The 27,691-nt window shown below is 41.4% G+C and overlaps 2 protein-coding genes across 4 annotated transcripts; both read left to right on the top strand.

Moving 5' to 3' along the window:
- Positions 1-407: 407 nt before the first annotated feature.
- Positions 408-10,767, top strand: LOC131559401 (serpin B12-like). 3 transcript variants are annotated; one of them, XM_058807737.1, is made up of 8 exons: positions 408-495; positions 5,491-5,671; positions 7,024-7,137; positions 7,483-7,614; positions 8,479-8,596; positions 9,149-9,291; positions 9,494-9,664; positions 9,788-10,767. In XM_058807737.1, the coding sequence occupies exons 2-8, from the start codon at positions 5,501-5,503 to the stop codon at positions 10,190-10,192; spliced, it is 1,254 nt and encodes a 417-aa protein (XP_058663720.1). In that variant the 5' UTR covers positions 408-495; positions 5,491-5,500; the 3' UTR covers positions 10,193-10,767. The 3 variants fall into 3 exon arrangements, with proteins under 3 accessions (XP_058663720.1, XP_058663731.1, XP_058663712.1); XM_058807748.1 differs by lacking the exon at positions 408-495 and adding an exon at positions 2,889-2,989 and having other exon boundaries at positions 9,494-9,559; XM_058807729.1 differs by lacking the exon at positions 408-495 and adding an exon at positions 2,889-2,989.
- A 12,341-nt stretch (positions 10,768-23,108) lies between these two features.
- On the top strand, positions 23,109-26,805 carry LOC131559430 (leukocyte elastase inhibitor A-like). Its single transcript, XM_058807784.1, has 7 exons — positions 23,109-23,276; positions 23,769-23,831; positions 24,373-24,561; positions 24,771-24,888; positions 25,208-25,350; positions 26,084-26,251; positions 26,401-26,805. The coding sequence occupies exons 1-7, from the start codon at positions 23,109-23,111 to the stop codon at positions 26,803-26,805; spliced, it is 1,254 nt and encodes a 417-aa protein (XP_058663767.1).
- The last annotated feature ends 886 nt before the right edge of the window (positions 26,806-27,691 follow it).

The raw sequence follows: 27,691 nt of genomic DNA, 5'->3' as shown, positions 1-27,691 counted from the left end.
CTGTAGGCAACATAAAGCTCATGCATTTCCCATTCATTTGCTCTATCTCTGCAAGCAAGCTCAGCTCCAAACAATCTTGGCATGAACCCTGCACACACCTTTGTCCAGGCCAGACCCCATCAAAATTTGAAAGGAACTGAGCACAGCAGTGCAGTCATGGGTCTTCTTAGGGTTAATGACCAGCTTTCCAGCTGAGAGTGGCTTGGCATTGTGATCAGGAGATGCTGCCAGCAGATATTGCCTGCCAGACTTGTTGGGCAGCTTGAGAGAAATGCTAATAGCATATTGCTAGATACAGGTTTCCCATTCTTCTGTGGGGAAACTACATGGTAATGGCATTTGCATTAAGCAGCAAGATGCTGCTATCAGCAATTATTGGTAGAGGCTGAACTTTCCCACAAGAGAGTGGGAGATTTTTTTTTAATACATTATTCACAGGAACGTGCTCCAGAACTCAGCTGTTGTCTTCTTCATTTAACCTCTTCAGGCAAGAAGGTAAAAATTCTATGTTGTTTTATTGTTTTCTTCTTTTTTTTTTTTTTTTCCCAAAATAACTGTGATTTTTGTTTTCTTTTTATTTTTTTTCCCTGATCCAAAGTACTCTACAGGCTAGTAAAGTAAACATAATTCTTACGTATTGGGCAGAAAGAGAGATACCTTTACAAGCTGCAGACAGCAAAACACACTGCTAAAATTCAGGTGGCTCAAGAGCTCACACAAAGGGAGCTGGTCTTCAGTGGGACATGAATGAGGATTTTAGGGACACATCTAAAGCTTCTTGCCTAAATTTCACAAGCTTCTGAATCTGAAATTTCCCCAAAACCTCTCTGTCCACCTAGTAAAGTCTAACTGATGGGTTTTGCCACAAAACTGATGGGTTCATTGGGCTGTATGAGAAAGTAGATGCTTTTCTGCCTATCTCTCCAGAAGGGTTGAAGTTCAGGCACTTTCAGAGCACCTCTACTCACTCTGGTAGAAACAGGCTTCATATAAAGCGATGGTGCTGGTGACCTAGGCAACCTGACCCACTGCATGAGAAATGCAGGTTAATTTTCCTTCTTTACTCACATTTCCATGGCACAAGAAAAAGCCTTGAAATGTTCTCTGGAAGAGAGAGAGGGCAAGGCAATCCTTTGGCGGATTCTAAGGCATTTCCCCTTTACACTGATCCCCACTACCAGGGAAGCTGTTTATGTTCTTAAACAATGACGCTATAAAAGAGAAAGGGTGGAGTGGCATTCAGATTTTGTTTTGCTAGTGGGGGTGCAAGTCTTTGCTATTAAAATATGAGCTCCTGGGTTTGGCAATGCTGTTTAAAAGCTTGCGGAGAAGCCTGCACACAGGCAAAGCAAATGACTTGCCACCTTACAGCCTGTAACAGGCCAATGCACATTCGGGCCTGTTTATGCAGAAATAACTGGCCTAGAAAGAGGTGTAGAAGATACCAGAGGGGCTGATGCAAACTAATAAAAACAGTCAGGAAAAAGCTTTCTGGCATAAAAGTAGCATACTGAGAGGCTAGGTTGTTTGGAAGATGAACTTGGCACCATTTCACTTGAAAAACTGCTTTGTACTGAAATGTATTGGTTTTTAATTTAAAGCGTGTGCTGTGCCATTTAGGGATGATCAGAATTGCTGTGTTATAGGAAATTTAAATTTTCTTATGTGCTGTTTGTCCATTTTATTCCAAATCAGCACAGAAACTCTTGGAAACTTATTTTTGTATATTATTTTGTTTGGTCATGAAAAATAAAAAAGTCACTACCACCAATTTTCATGTGAGGGGACAGTACTATCTGTCATATTGTCTTTTTCTGGGATAGAAAATTTCTGCCAATTCTATTTCCCTCTGTTTATGAGAAATGAATGTATTTTAAGACACCTTTATGGGACACAGATTGAATAAGTCAAACATGCAATGGGAATTATCATGTAGCATCAGGCAAAACAGGTTCCTTCTTACTTAACTTGTATGAAATACAGAATTACCTTAACAGCAAGGCTACAGGTCTCTTACCTTCTCCACCCTATTTACTGCCTCCTCCTCTTGACTGAATAATATAATCTAATACTACCATTAATTATGACAGCTTTCAAGAAGCACAGGCTTCTTTATTATTTGATAGTTTTTATTTTGATTTCATCTAACTTTAGCCAAAAACAGTCTATAAAGAGAGAACAGATCATGAATAGTTATAGAAAAGGAGTTCATCATTTCACACAGCCATGGAGGAAGTTTGTAATTTTTTGAGGTCTGTGGTAGGCAGTGGTTCCTTCTGAAGGAAGCTATTTTCCTGGGTAGCTTCTTGCTCACATATTGCAGTGTCAGTAATTCCATTTGCCAGACCATGTTAAAAGCTGCTGAACCATCATGCAAAGGATCTCCTGTCATCAGGGGCTCTGCACTACTAATAGTGCTCAGCACAGGTGCTTTGGCTAGTGTGGATCAGCATCTAGAAACTGCCTGGAACACTCCTTTTGATCCTGTATCACCCCTCCTTACCACTCCAAGATTATTTAAAAGTGACATTACCATTTGCTGTCCACCATATAGATGTTCTCCAAACGCTGTGGTCCTTGCAGTATCTCCAAAAGTCTGATTGAATTATTGCACAGATTACACAGAAGGCTTTGTGGTGTGGAATCATTCATACACTTATTCCCACCCCATTTTAGCTTAGGAAAGTTCACTAAATCGTTTCATTGTGCAGTAAGAGAGTTCCTTCACTAGCCTATGCCTGCCCTCCCTTCCTCTGGATTTCTAGGGCAGCTCTCTAAGTAGTTCCTACTCACAAGCCATGGAGTTGGCTGTAGTGTTTGCACCTGCATGTCTCCCTGGTGACAGCCTGCTGCTTTTGCTGAAGGAGTGGCCACATCCGTGTGCCAGACACTCACTTTAAAAGCTGTTCCCATATCCTGGGCTCTCCCTCCATTCTTGGCACTCAGCCTTTCCCCGCAGGGCGGGGTGGAGCTGCCTTTTTCCTACTGAGTAAGATTATTAACTCTTTTTTTTTTCTCCTTGACTTGGTCTGAAGGTGGGACACACCTACAAAGTGCCTCATGCCCCACATTCACTGTGTCTGATTTCACAGCTCCATTTTAGATCTTTCAAGAGATGTGGAAGTATAGCACTACAAACTTCAGCACTGAAGATGCACTGTTTTGTTTTCAGAAGGTTGTGGATAGTAAGCTATGAAAGTGGAAAAAAAGAGAAATTGTTTAGTGCAATGTCTTCTTGTAAGATTACTGCATTATCAAAAGGAAAATTAAAATCATATTACATAAAAATATATTAACAGAAGAGCTAAACCAGCTGTGTTCAGAATAAACAAGATAAAACTCATCCTTAATTTGTCTGTGCAAAGAACCCTTTGGTATTTCTCATCTGTTTTGTCCATTTGCATTAGGTGCACTTCTGGACTCCAGAGCAAAACAAAATTCTCAGTATGAAACATCTATGAAGTTTTCGTGCAGCATCACAGGTTCTTTCCACAGAGCATCACTCAGAAACAGGATGAAGCATTGATTGAAGCTTTTGTTAGTCAAATGGAAAGAAATGTCTGCATTTGCCAAATGTTTTACCTTTATACATTCAGAAACTTTAGTTTCTCATCTCTCCCAAGCCTCTGCACCAGTTTGTTTTAGGCTCAGTCTGTTTTCCTGTGGGCTGAGTTCATTCCCATTGTTTGGCACTTGCTGCAGGTGAAGATGGTTTCACAGACAAATGTTGTACCTTGGCTGAGCCATATCAACTCCCAATGCCCTGGTAACTTCTGGCACCTGAGTCCCAGCTTTCCATGCAAAGTCATGTCTGGCTCATGGCTGAGCTGGAGATAGAGTGCATGCAGCATCTTGAGAACAGTGCAAGGCATTTTGAGCAGCTCTTTGCATAAAGGGAACTCTGTGAAGGTCAGACTCTCTGTGAAGGGAGGGAGCTGTGGCTGTGGTAGAAGAACTGGGGCCTCAGTGGGAGGCTGACAGGAGAGTTTTGGCTGGAGGCAACCCCTTCCCCAGAGGGCTCAAGACAAGTCTCAAAGGAGCACCAACAGCCCAGGGCAGGCTGTACAAGTGTCCTGCTGATAAAAGATCCTGAAGTTCAGCTTTGCACCACCTTTAACCTCTGGTGACACAGACTGGAGCTCCTCATTTAACGTCACCTTGCAGGCTGCAGCTTCAGGGCAGACAGGGCTGAGGAAGAGTCCCTGCTGTGCTGTGGCCATCTGTGGGCACTGGGGAGAACCACTTAGGTAGGCACTCACTCCTTTTTCCAAAAGAGTGGAACTCTGGCAGCTTTCTCTGGACCTGACCCATGCTGGTCCCAGTGCAGGCTGAAAGGTAGAGACAGCCAGATCTGTGCCACGGGAGACATGAAGGACTTCTGTCCATACTATGGCTCTGTATTTTCCCCTAAATAAATAATCTCTCTGGAACTCAGACCAGTGCTATTTGTCCAAAATGCTTGTTTGATACTGAAAGTGATGTGGTTTTTGGTTTTTTGTTGTTTGTGGGTTTGTTTTTGTTTTTGGTTTTTGTTGGTTTTTTTGTTTTGGTTTGGCTTTTTTTTTTTTGTTTGTATAATGGTTCCAGAAAATTTTATGTGATCCCACTGATATCTACACAACACCTTCACAATTCTCCTAAGATTCAGCAGAGGATTTTCTAATTGCCTGTTTTTTGGATGGCTTCCTCCTTGCAAGGACCAAGCTGAACTTGGTCCCAACTTGTTCTTAGCAGACTGGATTGAACGTTAATGATTCGTGGGAGAGGTATAAGACTGAAATGTTTCTAGTACAAAAGTAGAGAGTGACACATATCTTGTCACATCACCAAGCAGGAACTTACAGACTTCTCTTCAGGGCTATTACTTTGTTTGGAATTTTAAATTGTGGATCTTGCCTCAATCTGTGATCCTGGAAAACTTATTAGAAGTTAAAAGTGTATTTCAAACTGTTAGTGTTTCCATATGTAGTTGTCTCCATAGCTGTTAATGAGCCTTTTTCATGTATGAAGGCATTTAATTAATAGTGATTTTATTTTTAGAAACCTGTTGTTTGGAACCCGCTTGCCACAGCTCTGGTTACCACAGATGGTTATATGCAGGCTTAGTTTCTGTCACCAGGTTTCTATCATTAATGTATGTTGTTAAGAGGAAAGAGTTGATGCAGGTGTATGCATCAAGTCAGTGTGGAGAAGGAAAATTCTAATCCATACCTGTCTAATTTCAATACCATAAATTGAAATAAGGGTCCTTTCTGAGGAATGTACATATGTTGTGAGCACGGGTCCCTTTTGCAGACCCTCTGTGCCTTTGCTCCTGCTGCACATCATAGACTCATCTGTGCAAGGCTGATTAAAACTTTCAGGATTTAGAAAATGTCTATTATGTTCAACAACCAGCTATGGGACAATCTCAGGGCAGACAGATGCTTCACAGTGTGGTCTAGCTAGGCCAGCTGCACTAAATTTTTTTTCCTTTGTGCTCCCTCTCAGCAGCCACCTCATGATGGATTCCATGTCTAGACCCATCACTGAGTTTTGCCTCGATCTCTACAAAAAGCTCAACAGAAATGCAGAGGATACAAATATTGTCTTCTCTCCTATGAGCATCTCTGTTGCCCTGGCCCTGATCCATCTTGGTGCAAAAAACAACACTGCTGCTCAGATAGAGAAAGTGAGTATGGATGAACCATGGTGAGGTGCTGCCACACCGCTCCCTGTTCCCTCAAAGGAAATGCTGGGCATCCCAGCGCAGCACACGTGTGAGTGCCTCACAGGAAACCTGCACCAGGGCAGGCACAGGTGCTGCCTTCGCAGCTGTGCTTGGAGCACCGTGATCCCTGCCCTCTGCTGGTGTGAGTCTCACCCTATCCCCTGCAAGGGCTGGCTGAGGGGAGATGATACAGCACAGTGGGGTGCTCTGGCTCTCCCCAAGCCTGTGGCAGAATGTCAGGCTTTATTTCAGAATTATGGACAGGCGTTTCCTCTTGTGGGTGCTACAAAATTCCTGAGAGTGGGAGTCTGGGTGGGCAGTGGGGAGAGCTGCAGACACCTGAAGGAAGGGATTGCATGGGTGGCTGAAAGCATTAACTCAATTGTCCCTTAGGATATTCAAGAGTCAAAATGTCTCACCCCACAGAGACCGAGGTGGGCAAGGAGGAGGTGAAGAAGACCACCCCTCCAGTCACTGTGCCTTTACTTCCTGCCGTGCTAGTTCTGATTTCTACAATCTTTTGTTTTCTGCTTTTATTCTCTCTTTCTTCTTCTCTACCATGAGTGGTAGAAGACCAATAATCCTAACGCAGAACTTCTCATGAGGGTGTGGTGGGTTCACCTTTGCTGTGGCTGCCAGGTGCCCACCCAGACACTCTGAGTCTGCTCTCTTTGTACAGAGACCACCCCTACAGCCCCCTGGCTACCATAGCCCTGCCACATCACTACTTTAGACAGGAACTCCTGCTTATTTTAGAAAAGCAATGGGAATTGCTCAATATCAATATCCTCTAAAAAATAAGAGTAAGTCTATGTATGATGCAACATTATTATAATAGAAAAACTGCTGAAAATTTTTCAGTGATGTATTTGCACAGTAGAAACAAGGACTGGTTTCCATTAAGAGCACTGTGGTTTTGATCTATTTCTTAAGCTGATGCTAATGTTAAGAACAATGCAAGAAGCCAGTTTTGGTGTTTTTAAAGAAAATTAAGTTTCCTCACTTGGGGCAACTTTTTGTTTTGTTTTTGTAGCAATGAAAACACAAATCAAATATAGCAATGAAAACACAAATCAAATAGAAACATTTTGAGGTATTAAGTGCAAGTTCTTGGTTTGTTAATATAGAAAAGTGAGTCTGAACATGAACGTGTGAACAAGTTCAAGTCTGTCATTTCAGCTGATGAGTGAAGCTGCTAAAACATCTCTTGTGAATCTACACCACTTATCCAATAGGGGACAGCAAAGCATTGAAACAAGGAATTTGGTTTTATCCCAGTTACAACTGACATAACTTGACATCTTCACCTCCAGGTGCTCCATGTCAGGAAAGCTGCAGGAAGAATGAGTCTTGGATCTGATCACGAGAGTGCAGCCCCAGTAATGGAGCCAGAAGGAAGCCTGGAGAGTCAGTCTTCCTCCTCAGAGGTGTGTCCTGGGTGGGGGAGTCCTGCCTTCACTGGGTGGTAGGTTAGTGCAGGTAAAACTCTAGGGTTTGCCACTGGAGGGAGTCAAGATCCCATGCTCAGAGTCTGCCTAATCCTCTAGGAAATGACTGATACAAGGTTTTGTTTTATTAGGGGCCAGTAAGTCAATACCAAAGCCTTCAGTGATCTCATCTGTAGGAGGATCAGGCTACAAAGCTTGGACTAGCTGGATTTAAATTCAGTGCAGCAGGAATTAGCCTTATAGCGTTATCTAATTAAGATGCAAATTAGCAACCAAAGCTGTACAGAGGAATCATTTTAATTGTTATGTTTGTGTTACTCCCAGTGTAACAAGGAGGGAGACCTTAACCATAAAGTGTTCCAGGAGCTGCTTTTGCAACTACAAAATCTTGGTGAAAAGTACATTTTAACCTTGGCCAACAATCTCTTTATGCAACAAGGATTTGAGCTCCGGCAGGTAAGTCACCTGCTAATTGCTGTGGCCATGACCTCAAGCTTCCCTGGAACTGTGAGCCTCACTGTTCCCCCCTCTTGTGTGTGTTTTGGAGCACATGATGTGCTACATGGAGCTATAGCTCTTGAGGCTGTCAACTTTCCATACTTTTATTAAAAGAACACAACAAGTAAAAAAACCCAAACAGAAACAAACCACCCTGTGGATATCAAAGGCTATAGAGCAAAAATAAAGCAGGAATCTGATAAATTTTGGCACATTTTTCAGATGTGTGCACTCGGCCAGAGGAGAACCTACAGCCAAAACCAGCCTATTCAATCTGTCTGTAAACTGCCTACTCCAGGTCTTGCAAGTGGGACAGCTGAGGCAGCAGTAAGCTTGGGGAGGGTTTATCTCCAGGGAGGTTGTACAGATTCATGCACAGGACTGCTCTGCTGAGCTTCTTGCTCCTTTCCTACTGAAAGGCTGAGTGGTCTTGAGACTACTTGGTGTGGCTAACTTGTTTGTCACATCTTTGCTTTTCTGTCAATTATTTCGATACCTAAGCACCGAACAACTTGTCTTGATTTTTTTCTGTTTCTTTAATTTTTTTATCCCAACCTCAGTTATGCAGTTCTCCATGACAAGACTCATTCTTCTGGTTTTCTTTTTACTTATTTACATTGTTGACCTATGCATTAGAGTCTCTTTTTCAAAGATCTTCTGAATAAACTTCAGATACTTAACATTTCCAAAATGAAATTTTGCCTTATAGATTCAACAGGTCCCTCACCATTTCTAAAATACTATCAAGAGATTGATTTCTTTCAAAAGGCAGTAAGTGCTTGATAGATTTGACCAATTCATAATCTTTGTTTTGCTTTACAGCAATTTCTAATGTGTAGCAAGGAACTGTATGGAGCAATGTTGCAAACAGTGGACTTTCATGGTGCTGTTGAAGCTGCCAGAAGAAAAATTAATGCTTGGGTTGAAAGTGAGACACAAGGTAAAGCAAAGCAAAACTATAGCCATTCTATCCCTGACTTGCTACATGGGTTCAACAAATGAAATTCCAGGGTAGGAAACGCAAAGACCTGTTCACATTTCTGTGTGTTCACTCTTATGCAGTTTAAGGGTAGTTTGTCTTCCCATCTGCTCTTGAAATATTACAGTAAGTTACTGGCTAAATTATTTATGAGTTAAAGATATGCTTGCTGTCAAATATTTTTTATTCCCACCCTTATGCCTGGCCTGATAATTGCAGTAATAACTACAAGTCTTGACTAGACAAACTGCTTCTGCAAACAGCCATAAATGCAGATTCAGAACACCAGGGGAAAATCTGGAGACCCCCATCCTCCCTGGCTGGCTACAGGGCAGAGGAATCTACCATTTGTTTACCTACATTGTTTTTGTTCTTTGAATAAATCAAGAACTGTGTTTCTAAGTTTTTCCAAAACTAAGTTCACAGACCAATAGAGTCTGTGAACCACAGAGTCTCAGTCCAGAGTCTTAACCACAGCTAACAAATACTTCTGTGTGTCAAAATTTTCTTTAGGTAAAATCAAGGAACTCTTTGCACCTGGTGTGATTGATGGACATGCATTGCTGGTGCTTGTGAATGTAATCTACTTTAAAGCATCCTGGGAACACAAGTTTGAGGAAGAAAAAACAGTTCAGAGGGATTTTAAACTGAATCAGGTACCCCTGCTGTAAATCTTAACATTACTCACCTTAGATAGTGTGAACATTGCAGCAAGCATAACAATGTCCAGGGCTGAGCTGCCCTGTGTGTAAGCTGTGGGAGTGTTGGGAACTTAACTTGCCTCCCCTGTTGTGTTGAGATGTTGGTAAGAGCAACAGCCTAACTGCCTAACTGACTGTTTAATTTTCTTTTTAATAGAATAGAAAGAAACCTGTGCAGATGATGTATCAGAAAGGCAAATTTAAACTGGGCTACATTGAGGAGGTGGGTGCTCAGATCCTTGAACTCCCTTATGCTCAGCAGTCACTGAGCATGATCATCCTGCTGCCAGGGGATGTGGCTGATGGATCTGTCAGTGGGCTGGAGCAGGTAAGGCAGTACATGTCACAAACTAGGGTTGGATGTCAGTTGTCTGAATTAACACTGGGTAAAGATCTTGATTTTTCAAAGCTTCTCACCTATTTTAATCTCCTTTTCCTCCCCATCTTATAGATTGAAAGCACAATCACCTATGAAAATTTAATGATGTGGGCCTCCTCAGAGGCCATGTTTGAGACAACAGTCGAGGTTTACCTGCCCCAATTCAAGCTGGAAGGCACCTTTAACCTCAACCAGGTTCTACAGGAGATGGGGATGACTGACATTTTCACTGAATCAAAAGTTGACCTTTCTGCAATGACATTTGCAAAGTCTCTGGTGCTGTCAAACGTTGTCCACAAGGCCTATGTGGAAGTCAATGAGGAAGGCACGGTGGCGGCGGCTGGCACAGGAGCTTCCATTGCCAGGAGGTCTCTGCCTCTCACAGAGGTGTTCATGGCTAACCACCCTTTCCTATTCTTTATTAGACACAATCCTACCAATACTATCACTTTCTTTGGCAAACTCTGTTCACCTTAAAATCAGGGCCGTTTTCTAACACTGTGAGGAGCACCTGAATGAAAAGCAGAAATTGTATTTTTCTCCCAAATGCTTTCTTAATCCTTTGATGGCTAGTTTTACTTCAAAATAATCACTGCAGCCAATTTTGTTTAGAACCTATGAATCAAATGGTCTGCCACTAGGCTCCTTGAATTGCAAATATTGATCTGAATCCAGAATATGAGTAAATTTTACCTTAAGCTTGCTGGATATGGATAACACTTTGTTTCCTTGATGTGCACATGGGCTCAGGGTGACAATAGGGTTGAGGTGGCAAGGGACCCCTGGAGGTCCTCTGGTCCACCTCCCCTGCATGAGCAGGGCCATCTACAGCTGGTCTGCCCAAGAGCAAGTCCAGATTCCTTTTGGATATCTCCAAAGATGGAGACTCCACCACTTGTCTGGACTCTCCTAAGTCTCTATTGTCAAATTGAGAATTTTGTATGCATGGTGTCTGCAGGAACAGGATACAAACCCATGTATTTCTAAAGATGGTTAATTAATTCATAGTATAGAAGGCTGTCTTTTATATGGGGATGAATCAAACTATTTATCCTAAGGTTTCAAAGAACAGGAAGAAAATGGTCCAAAACATCCCACTGAAGTTACCAATGTGGAACACTGTAGCAATGAATTTCCAAGAAATCTGTTTTCCTTTTCCCATGTTATTGACTGGTGAATTTAGAAGTTCTGAGATGCAAATCTGAGAGTCAGAGCTCTCTCCATGCTTTGAAGAATGAGGAAAGGTTTTTTAAAGTGCAATATAAATAATGGAAATTACAGTTAAACATTATCTGGGAATGCTTGTGGGAAAAAATTTAAACTTCTTTCCAGCTGATAGGGAGACATCACTGATAACTTCCTGGTTTAACATAAGTGATGTCTTCCTCAGAGGGAAATTAACATTTGTAATGTGCTTTTGAAATTTATATATAATGGAGAATCAGTGAAGAACATGTTTAATGCACAGAATTATATATGTCTTCAGAAAGAAGAAGACACACTACAAAATGATGTCTCTCCTAAAGAGAATATAGGCTGGCTTTAAAGATGTACATCCAAAAAGCCATCTGAAAGAAAAATTCCCTCAACCAAAATTTGTAGGCATTTTGTTTTCTCCTTCAGTAAATTTTCTAGCAGTTAGCATTTTCCTTTGCGTGCTCTGATCTATCTTGATGTGAGCAATTAGTAGATACTTTGCCCATGTTGAAATTCAGGAGCAAGGTAAGATGAGGTGTAAATTCTTGGAGAACATCTAGTGAACGGATTCAAAGCAGACCTTGAGAAAGCTGTTCAAATAGGACTCCTGAAAAACACCATTACAATGACTCTTTTTTTTTTTTCTGATTTTTAAATTCAAAATAGTACTTAACTTCTGTAGTGGAGAAATTCATGCGGCTCAGGAGGTGAAGGGCCTATATCCCATACCCTTGCTGGAATTCAGGCCTGCAGCTCTCAAGAGAATGCACCAAGTGCTCTCAGGCACTAGGCTTCAGCGTAGGCTGCAGGGCAAAACTGCCCACCTTCGTTTTGAAGTCCTTACATGAAGGAGTGCAGCTTAAAGGCACAAGAAGAGAATTCCAGGACTGGTAATTTTGCAGTTCAATAACTGCATTATAGATGAGTTCTGGTTTCCAGGGTCTGGTGCCATTCCTGTTTCAGTGCAGTAACAGGAAAAAAAATATCTGTATGTGGGTGTCTATCCTAACTAGAATGCAATGGAAGAATTTTTGTCTGTATTTTTCTGATAGCATGAATTTTTCTTCACTTTCTTAATATCTGCCTAGAAAAGAACATAGTGAATGAAGTAGGTCAGCTGTGAGCTTCCTCTCAGCTCTTCAGAGAGTGCTGCTGTGCAGCTTTTTCATCTGAATCCTCAGGCATGAAATTAGATATTCTTAGTTATGGGATGGCAAGTCACAGCTTTTGTGTAAGAGCACTGCCACCTACACATCTCCAAGATTATTTTGCAGTCCTCCCTCACTTGAGTGCTGCAGTTTGGAAACAGAGTCCAGCTTTTCCATGCACTTACTGACAGTTTTAAACACGCTGGAAAAGCAGCCCCAAAGGACCTCTCTCACCAATCCTGATGGATGCCTTTTTTTCTTGTGCAATGCCTCACAAGGCAGGTAGCTTTTAGCACAGGCCAAGTTACAGCCTGCAGCCTCAGAGCACCAGCTGCTGCTCTGCCTCCACTCACACCCTGACAGCTCCTTTTCCAAGAGACCCCCACTGCAGCCCACTCTGCTGCCTCTCACTTCTCTCCCCTGCAATCTGTCAGCATGAAACTCTCCCAAAAGTGGGCCAGCAATGACCAGTCCTGCCTTTTCCACAGCCCTCAGCATGCCCAGTGAGGAATCGTCTCACTAAATTGTAGTGGGATGACCACTGTGGGGAAAGGCTTTCTCAAACTAGAGTTTCATAACAGGAAAAGTCCCCTCAGCCATATTTTCAGATTATATTCATGTAATAATTGCATGTTGTCTAGTGGGGACTTAGCTGCATTTTGTCCAATGGGTTCAGCTGCTGTTCTTCTGTGAGAAATGTGATATTCTGCCCAGAGCAGTGCTGAGCACAGTGCCTACTGGCCTAAAATAGAGGCATTGTTCAGCACACAGACACCAGAAGGAAACACTGTGGAAAAACTGACTGCTGCTTGTGATGCAGAGCAGCCTCCAGGGTTGAAGGACTTGGAAGCATGGAGCCATTTCCTTGCTCATGAGTGGTGAATATGAAGGATCCTGGAAGTCATGCCTAGGGGCCTTTGGTGTATCTCTTGTACCCCAGAGAGGAACAACTCCACCCTGCTGCCTTATTTGCTTGTTGTTTTGCTTGGTGCAGACTCACAATGACTGTGGAGCTCAAAAAAATCCTCAGGAGGCCAACATACATTTCAAGCCATAACCATTGATGCCTCAAGCTCCCCACACTGTTCTGCTGAAACATGTGGGCTAGGCCTAGGGTACAGGAAATCAGACCCATAGCTGGAGTACAGCAGCAAACATCCAGAACTGAGAACCTCAGTTATGCTCCCATACCAGTGTCTAACTTCCTGCGGTGTTGTGAGAAAAATGTACATCCAGTATGATGTACTTTAGTGAAACACAGTGTCTGAAGCTTGGTCAGTGCTTCTGAACCATGTAGCAGTTCTTGCAAAAAACCCAGGATATTGACTGCATGACTCTGTTTACACAAAGTACAGCCTTTATTAAAAAATGGAATGGAGGAGATTAAAGTGCCTGTGGAGCTAGCTGGAGCAGATAGGGGAAGAGTTTTCTTTGTGGAAGTAAATGAAGAAGGAACTGAGGCAGCTGCTGCTACAGGGGTGACCAAAAGAATGCTTTGCCTCCATAATTCTTATATGTTCAGCTGTATTTCATCTGTTCCTCATGTTGATCTTACACAATCCAAGCAAGAATGTTCTCTACTTTGGCCTATGTTGTTCCCCCTAAGGGTAGAGCAGGTTCTGCTTCTTTCTGCACAAAGAGAGCACAATACTGTGGTAGAAAGGAGTGAGGCATAAATAACATGTTGCTATCAAGTTCCACTGATATTTCCTGGTATCTATATTCTTGAACCCAAGAAAAAACACCAAGACAACTGGAAAAATTATAATGGGCCTTTCCTGTTTAGAGCTCTTCTCAAACCAGTGAACACACTCAATGGAGCTTATTTAATTCTTATTTCACTCTTAGCCATGAAAACTCCCATTGTAGTGGGGTTGTCTAAAGCGTTGGATGATGTGCTGTGTAAATCAGACAGCAGGTCTGATTTACAACAACCACCAGGTCCCTAGCTAGAGACAGCTCAGTGATGAATCCCCCGCTTTCCTGCCATGTGTCTCCAGTAATCCCATCTCCAGTGCCTAAACACCACCATGAGGGAAGGCTCTTGGCTGCCATGAAGGCAGTGAAACCCACAGGTCATGTTCATGTCCTGAGCGAGTCTCCCTACAGATGTTGCACATGGAGATATGTACAGATTTGTCCCACACTCTTTTCCTCAGATACTTTTCCCAGGCCCTCCCTTTGGAAGCAGTAAAGTGTGGCAGCAATAAAAATATTCAAAGTATTTAATTGGTATGGCTTTTTAACCTTGATTTGAAGGTTACCTTACGCACTCAATGCTTTTTAACATCTGCCATGTCCTGTCTCTTGCCTGTTGCATTTCATCCCTGAACTACAGGCACAGTAGGTGTAATTTACCACCACGAACTTGAATGTCTTTCACCTTCATTTCTCTGACCTGTCATTCTGAAAATAACAATGAACGCAAAAGGTAGGGTTTATTTGGTATCGCTATGAAACTTTCTAAGAAAATTCTTCTCCAGTGCTCTGATGTTTGACATGGGCCTGAAAAACCATGGTCCCTGGAGACCATGAGGTGTTTGGCCTTGGAGGAAAATTGTTCTGTCTATAATTTCTCACCCTGGCAGTTCTTTGACCTGATGAGTGGGAAACAATCTTACAGACAATACAGATGCTGAAGGGAAAGTGTTTCTCCATCCAGAAGTCCATAATGGATGAAAGCCCCACCAAAGTACCATAATAATTTCAGAATATATTAATGCAATTGTCTCATGTCTGCTCTGGGGTGCACTGAATGTGACTGGGATGGAGCTGACTGTGCTCATAGCAGCCTATGTGGTGGTCTTTTGGGATTTCTGGCTAAAACAGTGTTGATGTATTTTGGCCACTGCTGAACTGTACTGAAAAAGCAATTCTAGTCTAACTCTGGACTAATTCTGCCTACACATTTTTTTTTGCAATTATACAAAATGTGTTTATAAGCTATTAAAACATCAGTGGTGGAGTTAGGATAGATTTACACTCATGTCTGAGAACAGAATTCAGTTCCAGTTCTCTAGCTGAGCAGGAAGAAAAAAGGGCCATCTTGAAGTCTCAGTTTAGAAATGAATACAAAGTTTTGTTTCTCCACATAGCATAAAAGCAGACAAAGGGAGAATATATTTATGGGTACATCCTGTTTCTGGTTTACAAATACAGGAGGAAAAAATTAACCGCGTCTTAAATATACAGTAAACTTCAGCTCTGTGCATGAAGATGTGGGAAGCTTTCCGAAATCTCAAATGAGAAAGCTTGCTGGCAGGGTCAGAGCTTTGAAGTCACCTCACAGGCATTTGATGGTGCTCCAGATCCTGTTTACCTCCCATGGCTTACTAGTAATGTTTACTTTGTACAAAAAAAGAAGAGATTTAGGGAAAGGGCCAAATGGCACTTTCCCCCAGCAGCAACACTGGCTGTGTGTGCTTCTGTACCATGGGATCTCTGTTCCTCTGGCACACAGAGTTGCAAGGGAAGTGTTGTGCCATGATTTCTCACCCACCCTTAATGTCCCTTCATCAGCATGCTGTAGTTAGATATCTGCCTTCATCTGGAACAATGTGAGGCTCTTCTGTGTGTGAATTTCACTCAGGTGTCCCAGGCCAAACACCAAAGCTATTGAACATCATGTTCTGTCAAGACATTCTTGTTTGCATCCAGTGGTTACTCAAGAACACAATAGCAGGGACTACTTTACATGTTCTGCATGACGTAGTGGTTCTTGGAAGCATAATGCATTTAAGTCAAGTTTTCTTAAATATCTGTGTAGTAAAAGTGCCTTGCCTTAGGAAAGATGTTGGTAAGTGATGCTGGTCACAGGTTCCCCATTGGATTATACACAAATGTTTACAAACAGCCAGGATACAAGTATCTGGGAATCACAAGGTGATGTGTCTGGGGTACAGGCAGGCCAGAAGAGAAAAGGGCTGTCAAATTTTATCCAGGATAATATGAGAGCAAAAACTTTATCAATGGTAAAAATCAGTGGAACTGAGGGAAAGCAGAAATGTGAAGAGATATAGAGAACTTATTTTCAGGACAGTTCAGTAGTCCTTGGTTACCCCGGGCAGGTAGGAATTTGAATTGCAGAATGAAGAAATAATATATTGTATGAATTCCATGGCAGCATGTGGAAAACATAGCATTTATACATCTGTATTATTCTGTGGCCTGAAGAGGAACCTTTTTCCATGGAAACAAATTCTCTTTTCACACCTCAATTGGAGCTGAGTCACTTCACATTGACTGAAAATTTGACTCTGTGTTTTCAAATTATTCATCTGCCTGTTCTTCACAGTGCTTGGCAGCTTAGGAAGGGTATTTTCAGATCTCATTTTGTTTTCAAAACTCAGTTACTAAAAAAAAGTATGTGCACAATGCTGGCAAACAAGCTCTATTTCCAGACCTATGATACATCTGACTTCACGAGCTGTAAGGACTGGCAAGAATTTCTGCATTAACATTTATGAAAATAATATATGGGACTACCTAGCCACAGCATAATTTGACTAGCTATGGAAATCACACCACAAGGATTGTCACAGGAATGAGGAAGAACAATTATTTTTAACATCCAGACTGATGGCCAAAAGCAATACCTTTCTCCTCAGAATGGTGAAAATTATGCAATGTGCTACAGGGCTGAGCAGCCCTGAAGGGTGTTTCAGGTTTCCAAGTCCATAATTTGGTAAAGTAGCTCTGTAGCTAACAATACCCACAGGTTTTGGGTAGTGTGATTAGTGTAATGTTAAGCTCCTGGTTATGAGTACAACTACAATAATTACATTTTATGACCAGGGAGACACTCCCAAATACTAAATCTTGTAAAAAGGATAAATTGACTAATAAGTATTTGAACAACTTAGCCAGTAGCACATATTCAAGTTTAAATATAACTGAATGCAACTGCTTTAATTTAGAGTCAGGACAACTTAGGACAAAGTTGAGTTAAAACTGCAGGAATAAGGAAGAACAGAAATGCAACAGAGATTTGAAAACACTTTGTCCAGAACCTTCAAAAATAGGTTCAACAAACACCTATCAACTGTAATCTAGATCTTTCATCCCACCTTAGGGCAGCAGATGCACCAGGAATCTCAAAGATCCTTCCAGTCATAGTCCTGTCATTTTTAACCAAAGTTAACAACAACAGCTCCATTGCATGAAAATATCTGTTGTCTTTTTCACTGTCTAAGCAATATAGAAAAACAACCTCTTTTTGAAAATGCAAAGGAAATGTCTTACTTTCTACTGCATCCCACAATGATGAATGACAAGAGAAAGCATGTACTGAGGCAGAGGAAAGAGAGGAATACTTATAGACATTCTGTATCACACAGCTTTAAAAAATGCTGCACTTGCTATTAAAGTAAATAAACATGGCTGATAAAATGACTTAAATTGCCACAAAGAAATTATATCCAGAAATACTATAAATGAGATCACTCATAAAGCCTGAATCAGCATTATAAAACATAATGCAGAAATATTTATTAGTGTAGTCATAGCACCTTACACTATGGAAGTCTGTTAAGGAGATAGATGCACACATCCCTGCCTACAAATGTAATTTCCTGTTAGTCAAAGCTTGTGAACAAGTGAGAAAGGGTGTGAGCAGAGAAGGTGCAACAGGCAGAACTGGCTGTATTGCTAGAGCTATATTTGGATGCTGATAAGTGAAACAAAGATGAAGACTATTTTGTGTCACGTCTAAGTCTCCCTGGGGAGTAAAGGGGGTTTATTGCAATTGTGGAAAAGCTTCTGGTGCACAGAGAGGTTCACTTGGAAAAATGACAGTGCTGGGCTCAGCTTTTCCCTGGCAAGTTGAATGACCAGCATGAGGTGACTCAGGTCTCTGCAAAGTTCACACTCATCAATTCTTGCACCTTGTTGCCAGTAAATTCAGTAATGGAGAGTCAGCAGACAGCAATGATATTTATAAGCTGACACTTGGTTTTCAATAGTTCTTGACTCATACAACCTGACGATCACAGAAATGAATATCAGAATCTGCTCATGGGGTGGTTCCCAAATGAGCTGAGACCATCAGCAACATCTGAAGCATCTCCAACTTCCTCAACTTCAAGAGATATGTTTTCAGCCATGCTAAAGTTTCAGTGGATCACCACAGATACTTTATCACTCTAATTGCTCTGATATATTGTATAATACTTGTTATTTGTTGTAGCAGATGTCTGACAAACAGGGAGGGGGGCCCTCTTGGCCAGTGAAAATCAAAGGAGTGCTTGTTTTGTTCTTGCTATTCAGCAACTCCACGTACTCACAGGCAACCTCAGACAAATCAGGTACTCTGTAATTACCACCTGAGCAGGGTGGTAGCAGAAGGTGCATTTTGTAAGATGAAAGGGGCAAGAAAAGCCTTTGCTGTCAAACTTGAGATCATCCTCTGGTTCCTCGACAAGAATCTGCTTCCCTGCTACGTCCTGCAGACACCGACAGCAAGGGAAGCATATGGCTGCAAACAGTGAGGAAAAAGCCAAGGGACAACTGGAGACATCCAAGCTTCTTGCATTCTCTTGAATCAAAGAATAATCACAAGGAATATGCTGGTGGTCTGTTCTGCTTACAGAGTGAGTCATTGCTTCTTGCTGTGATGTTGTGTTCTGCTGATTGACATCACAAGCTGGTTCTTTGTTCCTTGCTTTGGCCTTCCTATGCTTATCTCATCCGTGTAATCACCTTTGTGGTTTAAAAATCATGCAGAGAAGTCTTCATTCCCTTGGTCCTGGCTCCAGGGCCATCACAAATATTAAAAAAATGTGGCTGGAAAGTGAAGTAAAATGTCACTCTCAGCCAAAATAACTGCAAACAGATAAATGGTGCTGGGCAAAACTTATCCCTAAGGATGCAGTGCTATTTGCAGTTTTATGTAAATGTATGGAATTTTAGGTGTAGAAAGCAGGTCAGTCTGCAATCCATTCCTCTGTGCCTTAAAGCAAGTTTACTATGACAAACATTGGACCACTAGCTAAAAGGGCAGAAATTTGCATTCTTGACAGAGTAGTTTAACTATCTGAAACAAATTCTGTCAGTGCCTTTGTACTTGCAGTGCTTTTACATCTTCATCTTCCTTTCCACATGATGCATCTCAGCAATTACTTCTCCGTAACCTTTAGTAAAAGTCCTCCTGCTATTTATCCTTTCCTTTTAGCAAGGTTTTTAATGGAAAGGAATAAAGAGAGTCTTGTGATTCTGAGACTATTGTGACCATCTTCAATCCTCATAGCTTTTCTCTGGCCTGCAATGAACCTCTGCATTTTTCAAAGAGCAAGAAGGGAGCCACAGATCTGGAAAATGCAGTGCAAGTCCTAGTCCAGCCCTCTGTTCAACAGCAGGATGAGCTATAGCTTTGCCTTTCCCAGCAAGCATTTGCATAGTGATTCTCCTCAAAACCTACAATTCAGGAAATCCTTCAATCTGCTTGAACAAAAGTTCCTGGAATTCTCAGACATTCCCATTAAAAAATATCTCTGCCTAAGCCACATTCTAACCTTCACTAAACTAACCTAGAAGAGAACAAAATAGCAAAGCAGGAGACTAGAACAACAGCAGAGAGTGTTCCTTTCTGGGAATGAAGGCCTCTCTAACTCCATTGTCTGAAATTTGTCCACTAACAAAAAAATTGTGTGAAATAAATATCCACCAAATGGAAAAATGGAGGCATAGTTAAGCTTCAGATTAATTAAAAATGAATTAAGAACAAAACCACCTACAAAACCAGAGAAACAACAAACAATGTTGAAGAAACCTGGAGAAACCTGTTCAGCTAAGAGAATTAAAAGTATAAGAAAACTAAGCAGGAGCTAAGAGAGTAGTGTATCACTCTGTGAGCATATTAGATAACTTGAGCTTTTTTTTAACAGATTCCTACACAGAAGAATGTATTTTAAGGGTATTTGTAGCTTTTAGCACATACCCCTGTGCCTAAAGGCCATGAATTATTGTGCTTCAGGATTGCAATTTTCCATTCACTGTATTAATTTGGATTAAAAATTCCCAGTGTTCCTGAAAGACAAATACTTGGTTGTGTCTTGCTGTTCACAAACCATCTCTTTTCTGTTCTGGGAGACACCTGGATGCTACACTAACTTAGAATGGTTACAGCTTGTAGCTCCTACCTGTATGCTTATCCCCTCATATTCCACAACATTTTTCCTCCAACTGTGACTAGTGCCCAAAATAAGACTGCAGAGAACAGCCCATCACCACAAGAAGAGAAACACCATCTGCCCAGTTCTGCTCTGCAGTTCCCTGTCGGTGGCAGTGGTGAGTGTTGGGGAATCCATTCAGAGCAGGTAGCTCGGGATGCAGCTGCAGGCTGGGCTCTGGGTGGGAGCCCAGGCAAGGGGCTGTGAAATGCCCACCCAGTGCAGACAAAGGGCCCTGGGAACTGTGGCCTGGCCAGGGAACTGGACACTCAGAGATGCAGCAGGAGCCAAGGACCTTGGACTTTCCCACACTTAGCTGGTGAGGGTGTAAAAGGTGTCCTTTTATCCAAGGTCTCCTTTCTTTGGGGTCCCTCCTTGGAGGCACCAGCTCAAGCTGATATTTTTTATTGCACCATGATTAAATTATTTCAAGGATTGAGATGTCAGAGGCTCTGTGGTGGTAAGGAAATCTGGTGTGACTGTGGGTGTGGGGGATGCAGCTGTGAAGTGGCCTTGATCCCTGCTTGGCTGGTGCAGATGTAACTGCTGGAGTGGCTCCTGGATGGTCAAACAGGGCTCAGCACTGAGGAACAGGCTCAGCAGGTGGGTTTTTAGGTGACTGTGTGGAGAGCAGCCAGAAACCAGGAAAGCAAGCCAGATGCTTCTTTGGGAAATTTTCTTGTCCCAGTGTTAAGCGAGTTTAACCAGACTGCATGGCTTTCATTGCTTCAGGCAAAATCTGTGCAGGTGTGACTCTCTTGTTCTCAGGGCTTGAATGAACAGTGTGTTTTTAATTTCTATTTCCTCCCAGGAAATAGCTATGGGAAAATTCAAACTGAAAGGGAATTAAACCCCATGAGTACTTTATGACTGATAGGAAACTGCCTTCAAAGTTTCCTAAATACCAGAGAAGCCCAGTATCTGGTTGGATTGATGTGTAAATACATCTTAGTAGTGATAACTAAGTACTTGTTACAAAACAATGTTGTTAGTACTCATACGAATACTTGCCCACCCACACACCATATCAACCTGAATGTGAAGAAAGATAATTTCTCAGGAAAATAACACCAGAAATATACTACTTCTTATTAGCAGGTTGTTCTGTCCCTGCTGCCTACGCCTTGCTGAAGCAATACAAGACAATGATCAGGTGTCCTCAGAGACACTGACAAAAATGAGGAGTAATGGGAAGTTCTGGGCTAAACTTAAGATACAGTTTAGATCAGGACTAAATCAGTGGGCTGGTTATAGCAGTATAATTGTTTCTGCTACAAAACCTGCGCTGCATTCATTGGTGCCACTTCTGACATCAAAACATGAAACATGATGATGAATGTTTTTTTACAGGTGAAAAACCACTCTGAAATTGCCTTTGTTTTTAGGAGTTTGCTTTCTTTTTTTATTACTACTTAGATTTTTTTTTTTTTTTTACATCTTAGTATGCATTTAAAACTGTGACTTCTTTCTGAACTCCTAGGGATATAGAAAAATTCGAGATTCCACAACAGATCCCCTAATTATACGAACTGTTTGCAACAGACAGGAATGTGATTCATCATGAGTGAAATTTATGCTGCCACTGGGAGTGGCAATGGTTTTATATCCCATTGCTCCAGAAGCTCCGTCAAGAAGCTCGAGTGTCCAGTTGACACCATCAGTACGGAGGAGAAGGTAAATATCTCCATGATCTTTAATTCTAAATGACAGAACTAGGATCTAAGGATCAAGATGTGCATAAGTAATATACCTCCTTTGCACATATATATGGCATGTGATATATTTTGGAGAAGTGACAATGTTTTGGATGACATTAAAATGTATGGGCTGTGTAATGAATCTGTGCTTAACTTGTACAATGGTACTTCTAAACTTCTGCTTTCCAAGTGTGCTTCTAAAGAAGATTAAAATCATTTGCCACTTCTTCTGCATGACACTTATAGGATCATAGTCTTTCTATAGTGCTCTATCTTTCAAATGTTTATATGGATAATTTAATTATTCTTGTGAAATAGGGGAAATATGCTTACTACATGTGTGTAGGAAATTATTCAGACTCAGTAAGAATCAAACCAAATGTGACTTAGAATAGTGGAACTTCTAAAATACTGAACTTATGATCAGATGTTTCTACAACACTTCACTGGATGCAGGCACTACGTCTTTAAGTCTTTAATGAGAAAGAAACTCTGTTCTAGGTCTAAGATATGAAGAGTTTTGCAGGACATTCAAGATGATCTGCTTGTAATGATTGTGATTGTAACTGAAGGGTATATGGGAAAAAGAGTTCAAGCCACAGGAAAAACAGTTTAAGCTTCAGATAAAAAAACATGTCTGGAATTTTCTACTAATGCATAATGTGTTTCTGCTCAAAATCTTACTAAGTGAGCCTGTCTGTAGTTCCATTTTCTGTCAAACATTTGTTAAGCAACCAGACTTAGAAGGATGTGTATGTCAGGCACAGCTGAGTAATACACATAAAGTTTTTAGAGAGAAACAAAGAGTCAGATATGATCAAGGGTGTAATTAATAAGTAGTATGCCTAGAGGACTGAAGGCACAAAGATCAGGATATAAACTGAGCTGGAAGTTTGGTTAGGACAAAGTTAGGGCTAAGTGGCAAAGCCATAGCTATTTCTTGAGCTGGAGAAGTAGCTCAACTCAGAATACTGTTTCTGTAAATGCATTTCTTCTGCTATTCAGGGTGCTGGTTTTCAGATTCACTGTGAAATCCAAAATGCAATGAACAGGGAATTTCCACAAAGTACTGAATAATTGAGCCAAGCTATTGCAAAAACCTTACCAGGGCTTCTAAACATAGCAGGTGTAAAGATGAGAAACCTAAGTTGTTTTTACCCTTGTTTCAGGTGATCACAGTGCCACAATGTGCTCTCTCAGTGCAGCCAATGCCAAGTTCTGTCTTGACTTTTTCAGAGAGCTGAACAAAAGAAAAAGAAATGAAAACATCTTTTTCTCCCCACTAAGTCTGTCAGCTGCCTTTGGAATGGTTGTCCTCGGAGCCAGGGGCAGCACACTTGAGCAGATTGAGAAGGTAGGGCTTTGTTCTGAAAAGGGAATGCTGGCAGAGGCTGATTGTACCATCTGATACAGTTGCTAAACATCCAAAGGGCTGATGCACACAGAAAGCCCTTTTAAAAATACATTATGCAGTTCCTAATACCAAATTTCTTCAGACTACACATTATTACTGAATTGACTGTTCAATGAATACATCAGTGCTAAAGAAAGCATTTTGGAGGTATCCCTGCACTCTCAGAGCTCAGAAGAGTTCCCTACCTTTAATGTGGTTTCTTGCCTTCTCTGGACACCCAAAGCCTCCTTGCTCACATAGAAAGATTTCAAAGATTTCATGCACTCACAGTCTCCTAGAACTATTTGTTCACTTGCAAGGGTTTAATGGTAAAGAGCAAAGAGGCCTTTCCACAGGGCCTGAGTCTGGCTGTGTTTTGGGATAGGCTCGCAACACTGCTTTAGCTTTGAAGTATCTTCACTCATCTGCATTCACCCAACATTTACATTGCAGGTCTTTCATTTCAGAGAAGTTTTGAGCAGTACGAGACAGGAAAACAGATACCCTTCTGAGCAGGTAAGACACAATTGCAGCTCTGAGCTGAACCAACAGGAGCCAGTTTGTCAGCCCTTTTCCTTGAAGACAATCACTTAATCAGAAAGCACAGCAGGGCTGATCAGCCTCTCCATCTAGATTTGCTGATCTGCTTATTACTCTTCCTTTATTAGTTATTTAAGGGGCCTTGTGAGATCACACATTTCAACAGCTGAGCCTTCTCATTATGGGCTTCTAACCAAAACAGCAGGGCCAATCTAAAATGGGATAAATGATTCAATTGCCACCTGCAAAGGTTTGCCTAGAGAGCATGCCAAAGGCATCTTGGAGCTTGCTTCTCCCAGTCTCTAAGCCAGCAGCCTTTTGCTTAGTGTGCACAGGGACATCACTGTAGGATACAGTGTGGTTTGGAGGTGAGGAGCCAGAAGGGGGCCTGTTTTGTCATTCTGTACGTGTGGCACAGGGGGAGTAGGAGGTGGTGTCCTGGTGCATTTATTCCAGTGTCTGAGTCAGCTGGGTGGAGTAGGGTTTCTCATGGAGAGAGGCTGCAATTCACCCTCAGGTCCAACTTTGCATAGGAAAGCTCAAGCCTACCACGAAACATCTGTTTTCCTGTTTGAAGTGTGAAGAAGATGAAGGAGTCCATTCCCAGTTCCAGGCTCTGTTGGCTGAAGTCAGTGAACCTGGACCAGGCTGTTGTCTCACCATTGCCAACAGGCTCTTTGGAGAAATTACTTATCCATTCTTTCAGGTAAGGGACTGTGGTCTCCCTTGTAACAGCTCCTAGGAGTGAGGAGCACAGCAGAATGTTTTCCGTCATGAAGCACAAAGGGACAAATGCCTTTTTTACCAATTTCTTTCTTGCTGATCTACTACATGGAACTATCCTGAAGCCATGAAATTAACTATCTTATAAAAATGATCACATCTCAAAAAACTTCTGCAATTTGTACTTTCCAGCAATACTTGGATTCCACAAAGAAATTCTATCGAGCAGAACTGGAACCAGTAAATTTTAAATACACTGAAGAAGAAGTCAGAGACAAAATTAACTTCTGGGTTGAAAATGAAACAAAAGGTAAAGAAAAAATTGACAGGTTTTTTGGTTTGCAATTGAACCACTTATGAATATCACTCTCTAATTTTTTTCCAAAGATAGTAAGATTTTTCTATATTAAACACCTGCACTTCAATTTTTTCTTTTCAACAGAAAATAAATGTAGTAAGGAGAACAAAAATGCCTTGACTTTTTTTGTTCCAAAGCTGTACATAAATACTTGTCATTTGTCTGACAGCATTATACCACTTGTCAGTTTAAAAGAAATAACTATAAATAGTCAAAGTCAGCTGATTGCCGGAACAAAGTAATAATTAATCTTAATTCATTATTTTTAAAGGTAAAATCAAAGACCTATTTGCTGCTGGTTTTATTGACCCCTCTACTGTACTTGTCCTGGTCAATGCTATATATTTTAAAGGAAAGTGGGCAGTAGAATTTAAAAAAGAAGACACTAAGGAAGCATATTTCCACCTGAACAAGGTACAGTGTGGGCAGGAACTGAAGCAGCTGGGGGATGGAGGTCAGATGTCAGATAGTAACAGATGGGGGCTTTTCTCCTCTCTTTTATCCCAAGACAAAACAGTGGTCTTAAGTGAGAACAACAGAAGACTGTATTTCTCTCTGTTTTCCTAACCAAATATGAAAATGTTTGAACCAATTCACATCAGAAGTTCTTGTGCAGCTGAGATCCTTGTTGGACCAATTCCACTGAGCTCATGCACTAACTTTGTTGGGGATTTTGCAACTAAGGGTGCTATTTCAAAAATAGTCTGCTCTTGAGATTGAAAGAGACAATTCTGCTTCTCTGCTACTATTTATGAACAGAACAGTGTGTGCTTTCAGGGAAAAAGGTATTAAAGACAAATTATCTCAGGGGAATGTACACATTATTCATGACGAATTTAATTTATGGTTGCATAAGATGTATCAGTTTCCTCATCTGACACAGCAGAAAAAAGAAAGATGTAATGAGGAAGTTGTCAGTAAAGTAATTTGGCACCATTAGAAAGGGAAATGTAGTTTTTATGCTTCTAAAATGGATAACTTCATTGGGACTACAGTTGAGAGGAACATATCAATGCTACAAGTATATTAAACCCATGACCAGTTTAAATAATGCTTTTGAGCTGAACTCTAAGCTCAGGGCCGACACCAATTAAAACCAGGGTGATAATTTCTGTATTTTCCGTTTAATATGTTTCACGCGTTCCAGAATGAGAGAAGGAAAGTGCAGATGATGTTTCAAGAAGGATATTTTAACATGGCCATCGTAGAGGAACTGAAAACAAAAGTCCTAGAGCTCCAGTACTTCAATAATGAACTGAGCATGTTCATTCTTCTTCCTGACGATGACTGTGAGGACTTTACTGGCCTAGAACAGGTAACACTTCATTTTCTCTCTAGTGGCATATATAGAGAGCAATGCTTTAGCATTGCTCCAGTATGGTCAGAAGACAAGTGGGAAAAACCGAACTTCCTTTCCTTGCATTGATTATGGTGCCACTCATTACTCCCAATACCACCCTACAGCTTGAATGTGCCCTCACCTACGAAAAACTGGCAGAATGGACCAGCTCGTCTACGATGCAACCGCTGAGAGTGAAGGTGTACCTGCCCCAGTTCAAGATGGAGGAAAGTTATGTTCTCAACAACACTCTCCAGGAGATGGGAGTAATGAATGTTTTTGACTGGGGAAAAGCTGATTTGTCGGGAATCTCTGTGAAAGGTGGCTTGGTTATGTCCAAGGCCATCCAGAAGACAATTGTGGAAGTCAATGAAGAGGGCACTGAGGCAGGTTGTTCCATGGGGCTCCTTGCAATGCCTCTGTGCTGTCCAGAAACTTGTGAGTTCAGAGCTGACCGTCCATTCCTCTTCTTCATCAGACACAACCAAACCAACACCATTCTCTTCTTTGGAAGATATTCCTCTCCTTAAGTGGAGGTTATATTGGAAATTAGATCATTCTTCCCACTTATATCCCAACTGGCAAGCAATAAGGATAAAAGACATAACAAAAGACATTTTTCTAGACTTTATCCTAAAGTCTGGTTTGCTGTAAATAAAAAGACTATCTGAGAAGATTCAAATTAAAGATAAAACCCTAAACCCCATGAATCTTAGGCATATTTTACTTTTAGGAGGCCTCATGAAAATGACATCTACCTTAAAATACACTATGAGGTATTTTCCAAAAATCTGTAGTCCTCTAGAGGTATTTGCAAAGAAAATTTTACTTTGAGCTTTTCCTAATGCAGTAGGGATCCAACAAACCCATGAGTTTAGTTCCCTGAAGATAAGTGATGCCTTCTCTCACATGAAGTAGACAGGACGATAAGGATCTGCATTAAAAGCATAACCTCAGGCACTTGGTCTCTTTTAGCCTTACCTACCTAAGGTCTCAAGGAAAACACCACTTTATAGGGGAGCATCACAATGTTCCCCTGAGGCGTCCTATTAAATACTGACTGGAGGCAGTGTTTCAAATTGGAGCTCTCAGGGTTTATTCTCAGAGAGCAGAGAAGACAGAGGATTTTCTGGTGTAATTTTGCTTGCTTTCAAGAAAGGCAGACTAATTTTTTGGTGAAAAACCCTGTATTTGTGACTAAGTTTTCCAACTTCCTCATAAGCTCCCACATAACAAAACCAGGCTTTCAGAATAATGGAACAATTTTCTGACAAGGCCTGCTCTGTGATGGCTGGGAATTAGACACTTAATTCCCACATTAAACTTTGAGTAGTGATCAGCCATTCTCACTTTTAAGAGCCAGCTCTGTTTGGGCCTCAGGTAGCATGAGTTTCTTGTTCCAGCTATTTTGTTAAT

This window comes from Ammospiza caudacuta, chromosome 1, assembly GCF_027887145.1.
Source record: "Ammospiza caudacuta isolate bAmmCau1 chromosome 1, bAmmCau1.pri, whole genome shotgun sequence".
NCBI classification, from domain to species: Eukaryota; Metazoa; Chordata; class Aves; order Passeriformes; family Passerellidae; genus Ammospiza; species Ammospiza caudacuta.
Note: the sequence above shows the minus strand (reverse complement) of the source record. Positions and strands in the feature narration are given on the sequence as shown.

Excerpts from the sequence above, each read along its gene's own strand:
- LOC131559401 (XM_058807737.1), top strand. The coding sequence starts at position 5,501 with ATGATGGATTCCATGTCTAGACCCATCACTGAGTTTTGCCTCGATCTC. Across the intron at positions 5,672-7,023 it reads CTGCTGCTCAGATAGAGAAA|GTGCTCCATGTCAGGAAAGC; the intron begins GTGAGTATGGAT and ends CTTCACCTCCAG. Across the intron at positions 9,665-9,787 it reads CTGTCAGTGGGCTGGAGCAG|ATTGAAAGCACAATCACCTA; the intron begins GTAAGGCAGTAC and ends CCCATCTTATAG.
- LOC131559430 (XM_058807784.1), top strand. The coding sequence starts at position 23,109 with ATGTGCTCTCTCAGTGCAGCCAATGCCAAGTTCTGTCTTGACTTTTTC. Across the intron at positions 23,277-23,768 it reads CACTTGAGCAGATTGAGAAG|GTCTTTCATTTCAGAGAAGT; the intron begins GTAGGGCTTTGT and ends TTTACATTGCAG. Across the intron at positions 23,832-24,372 it reads ACAGATACCCTTCTGAGCAG|GTCCAACTTTGCATAGGAAA; the intron begins GTAAGACACAAT and ends ATTCACCCTCAG.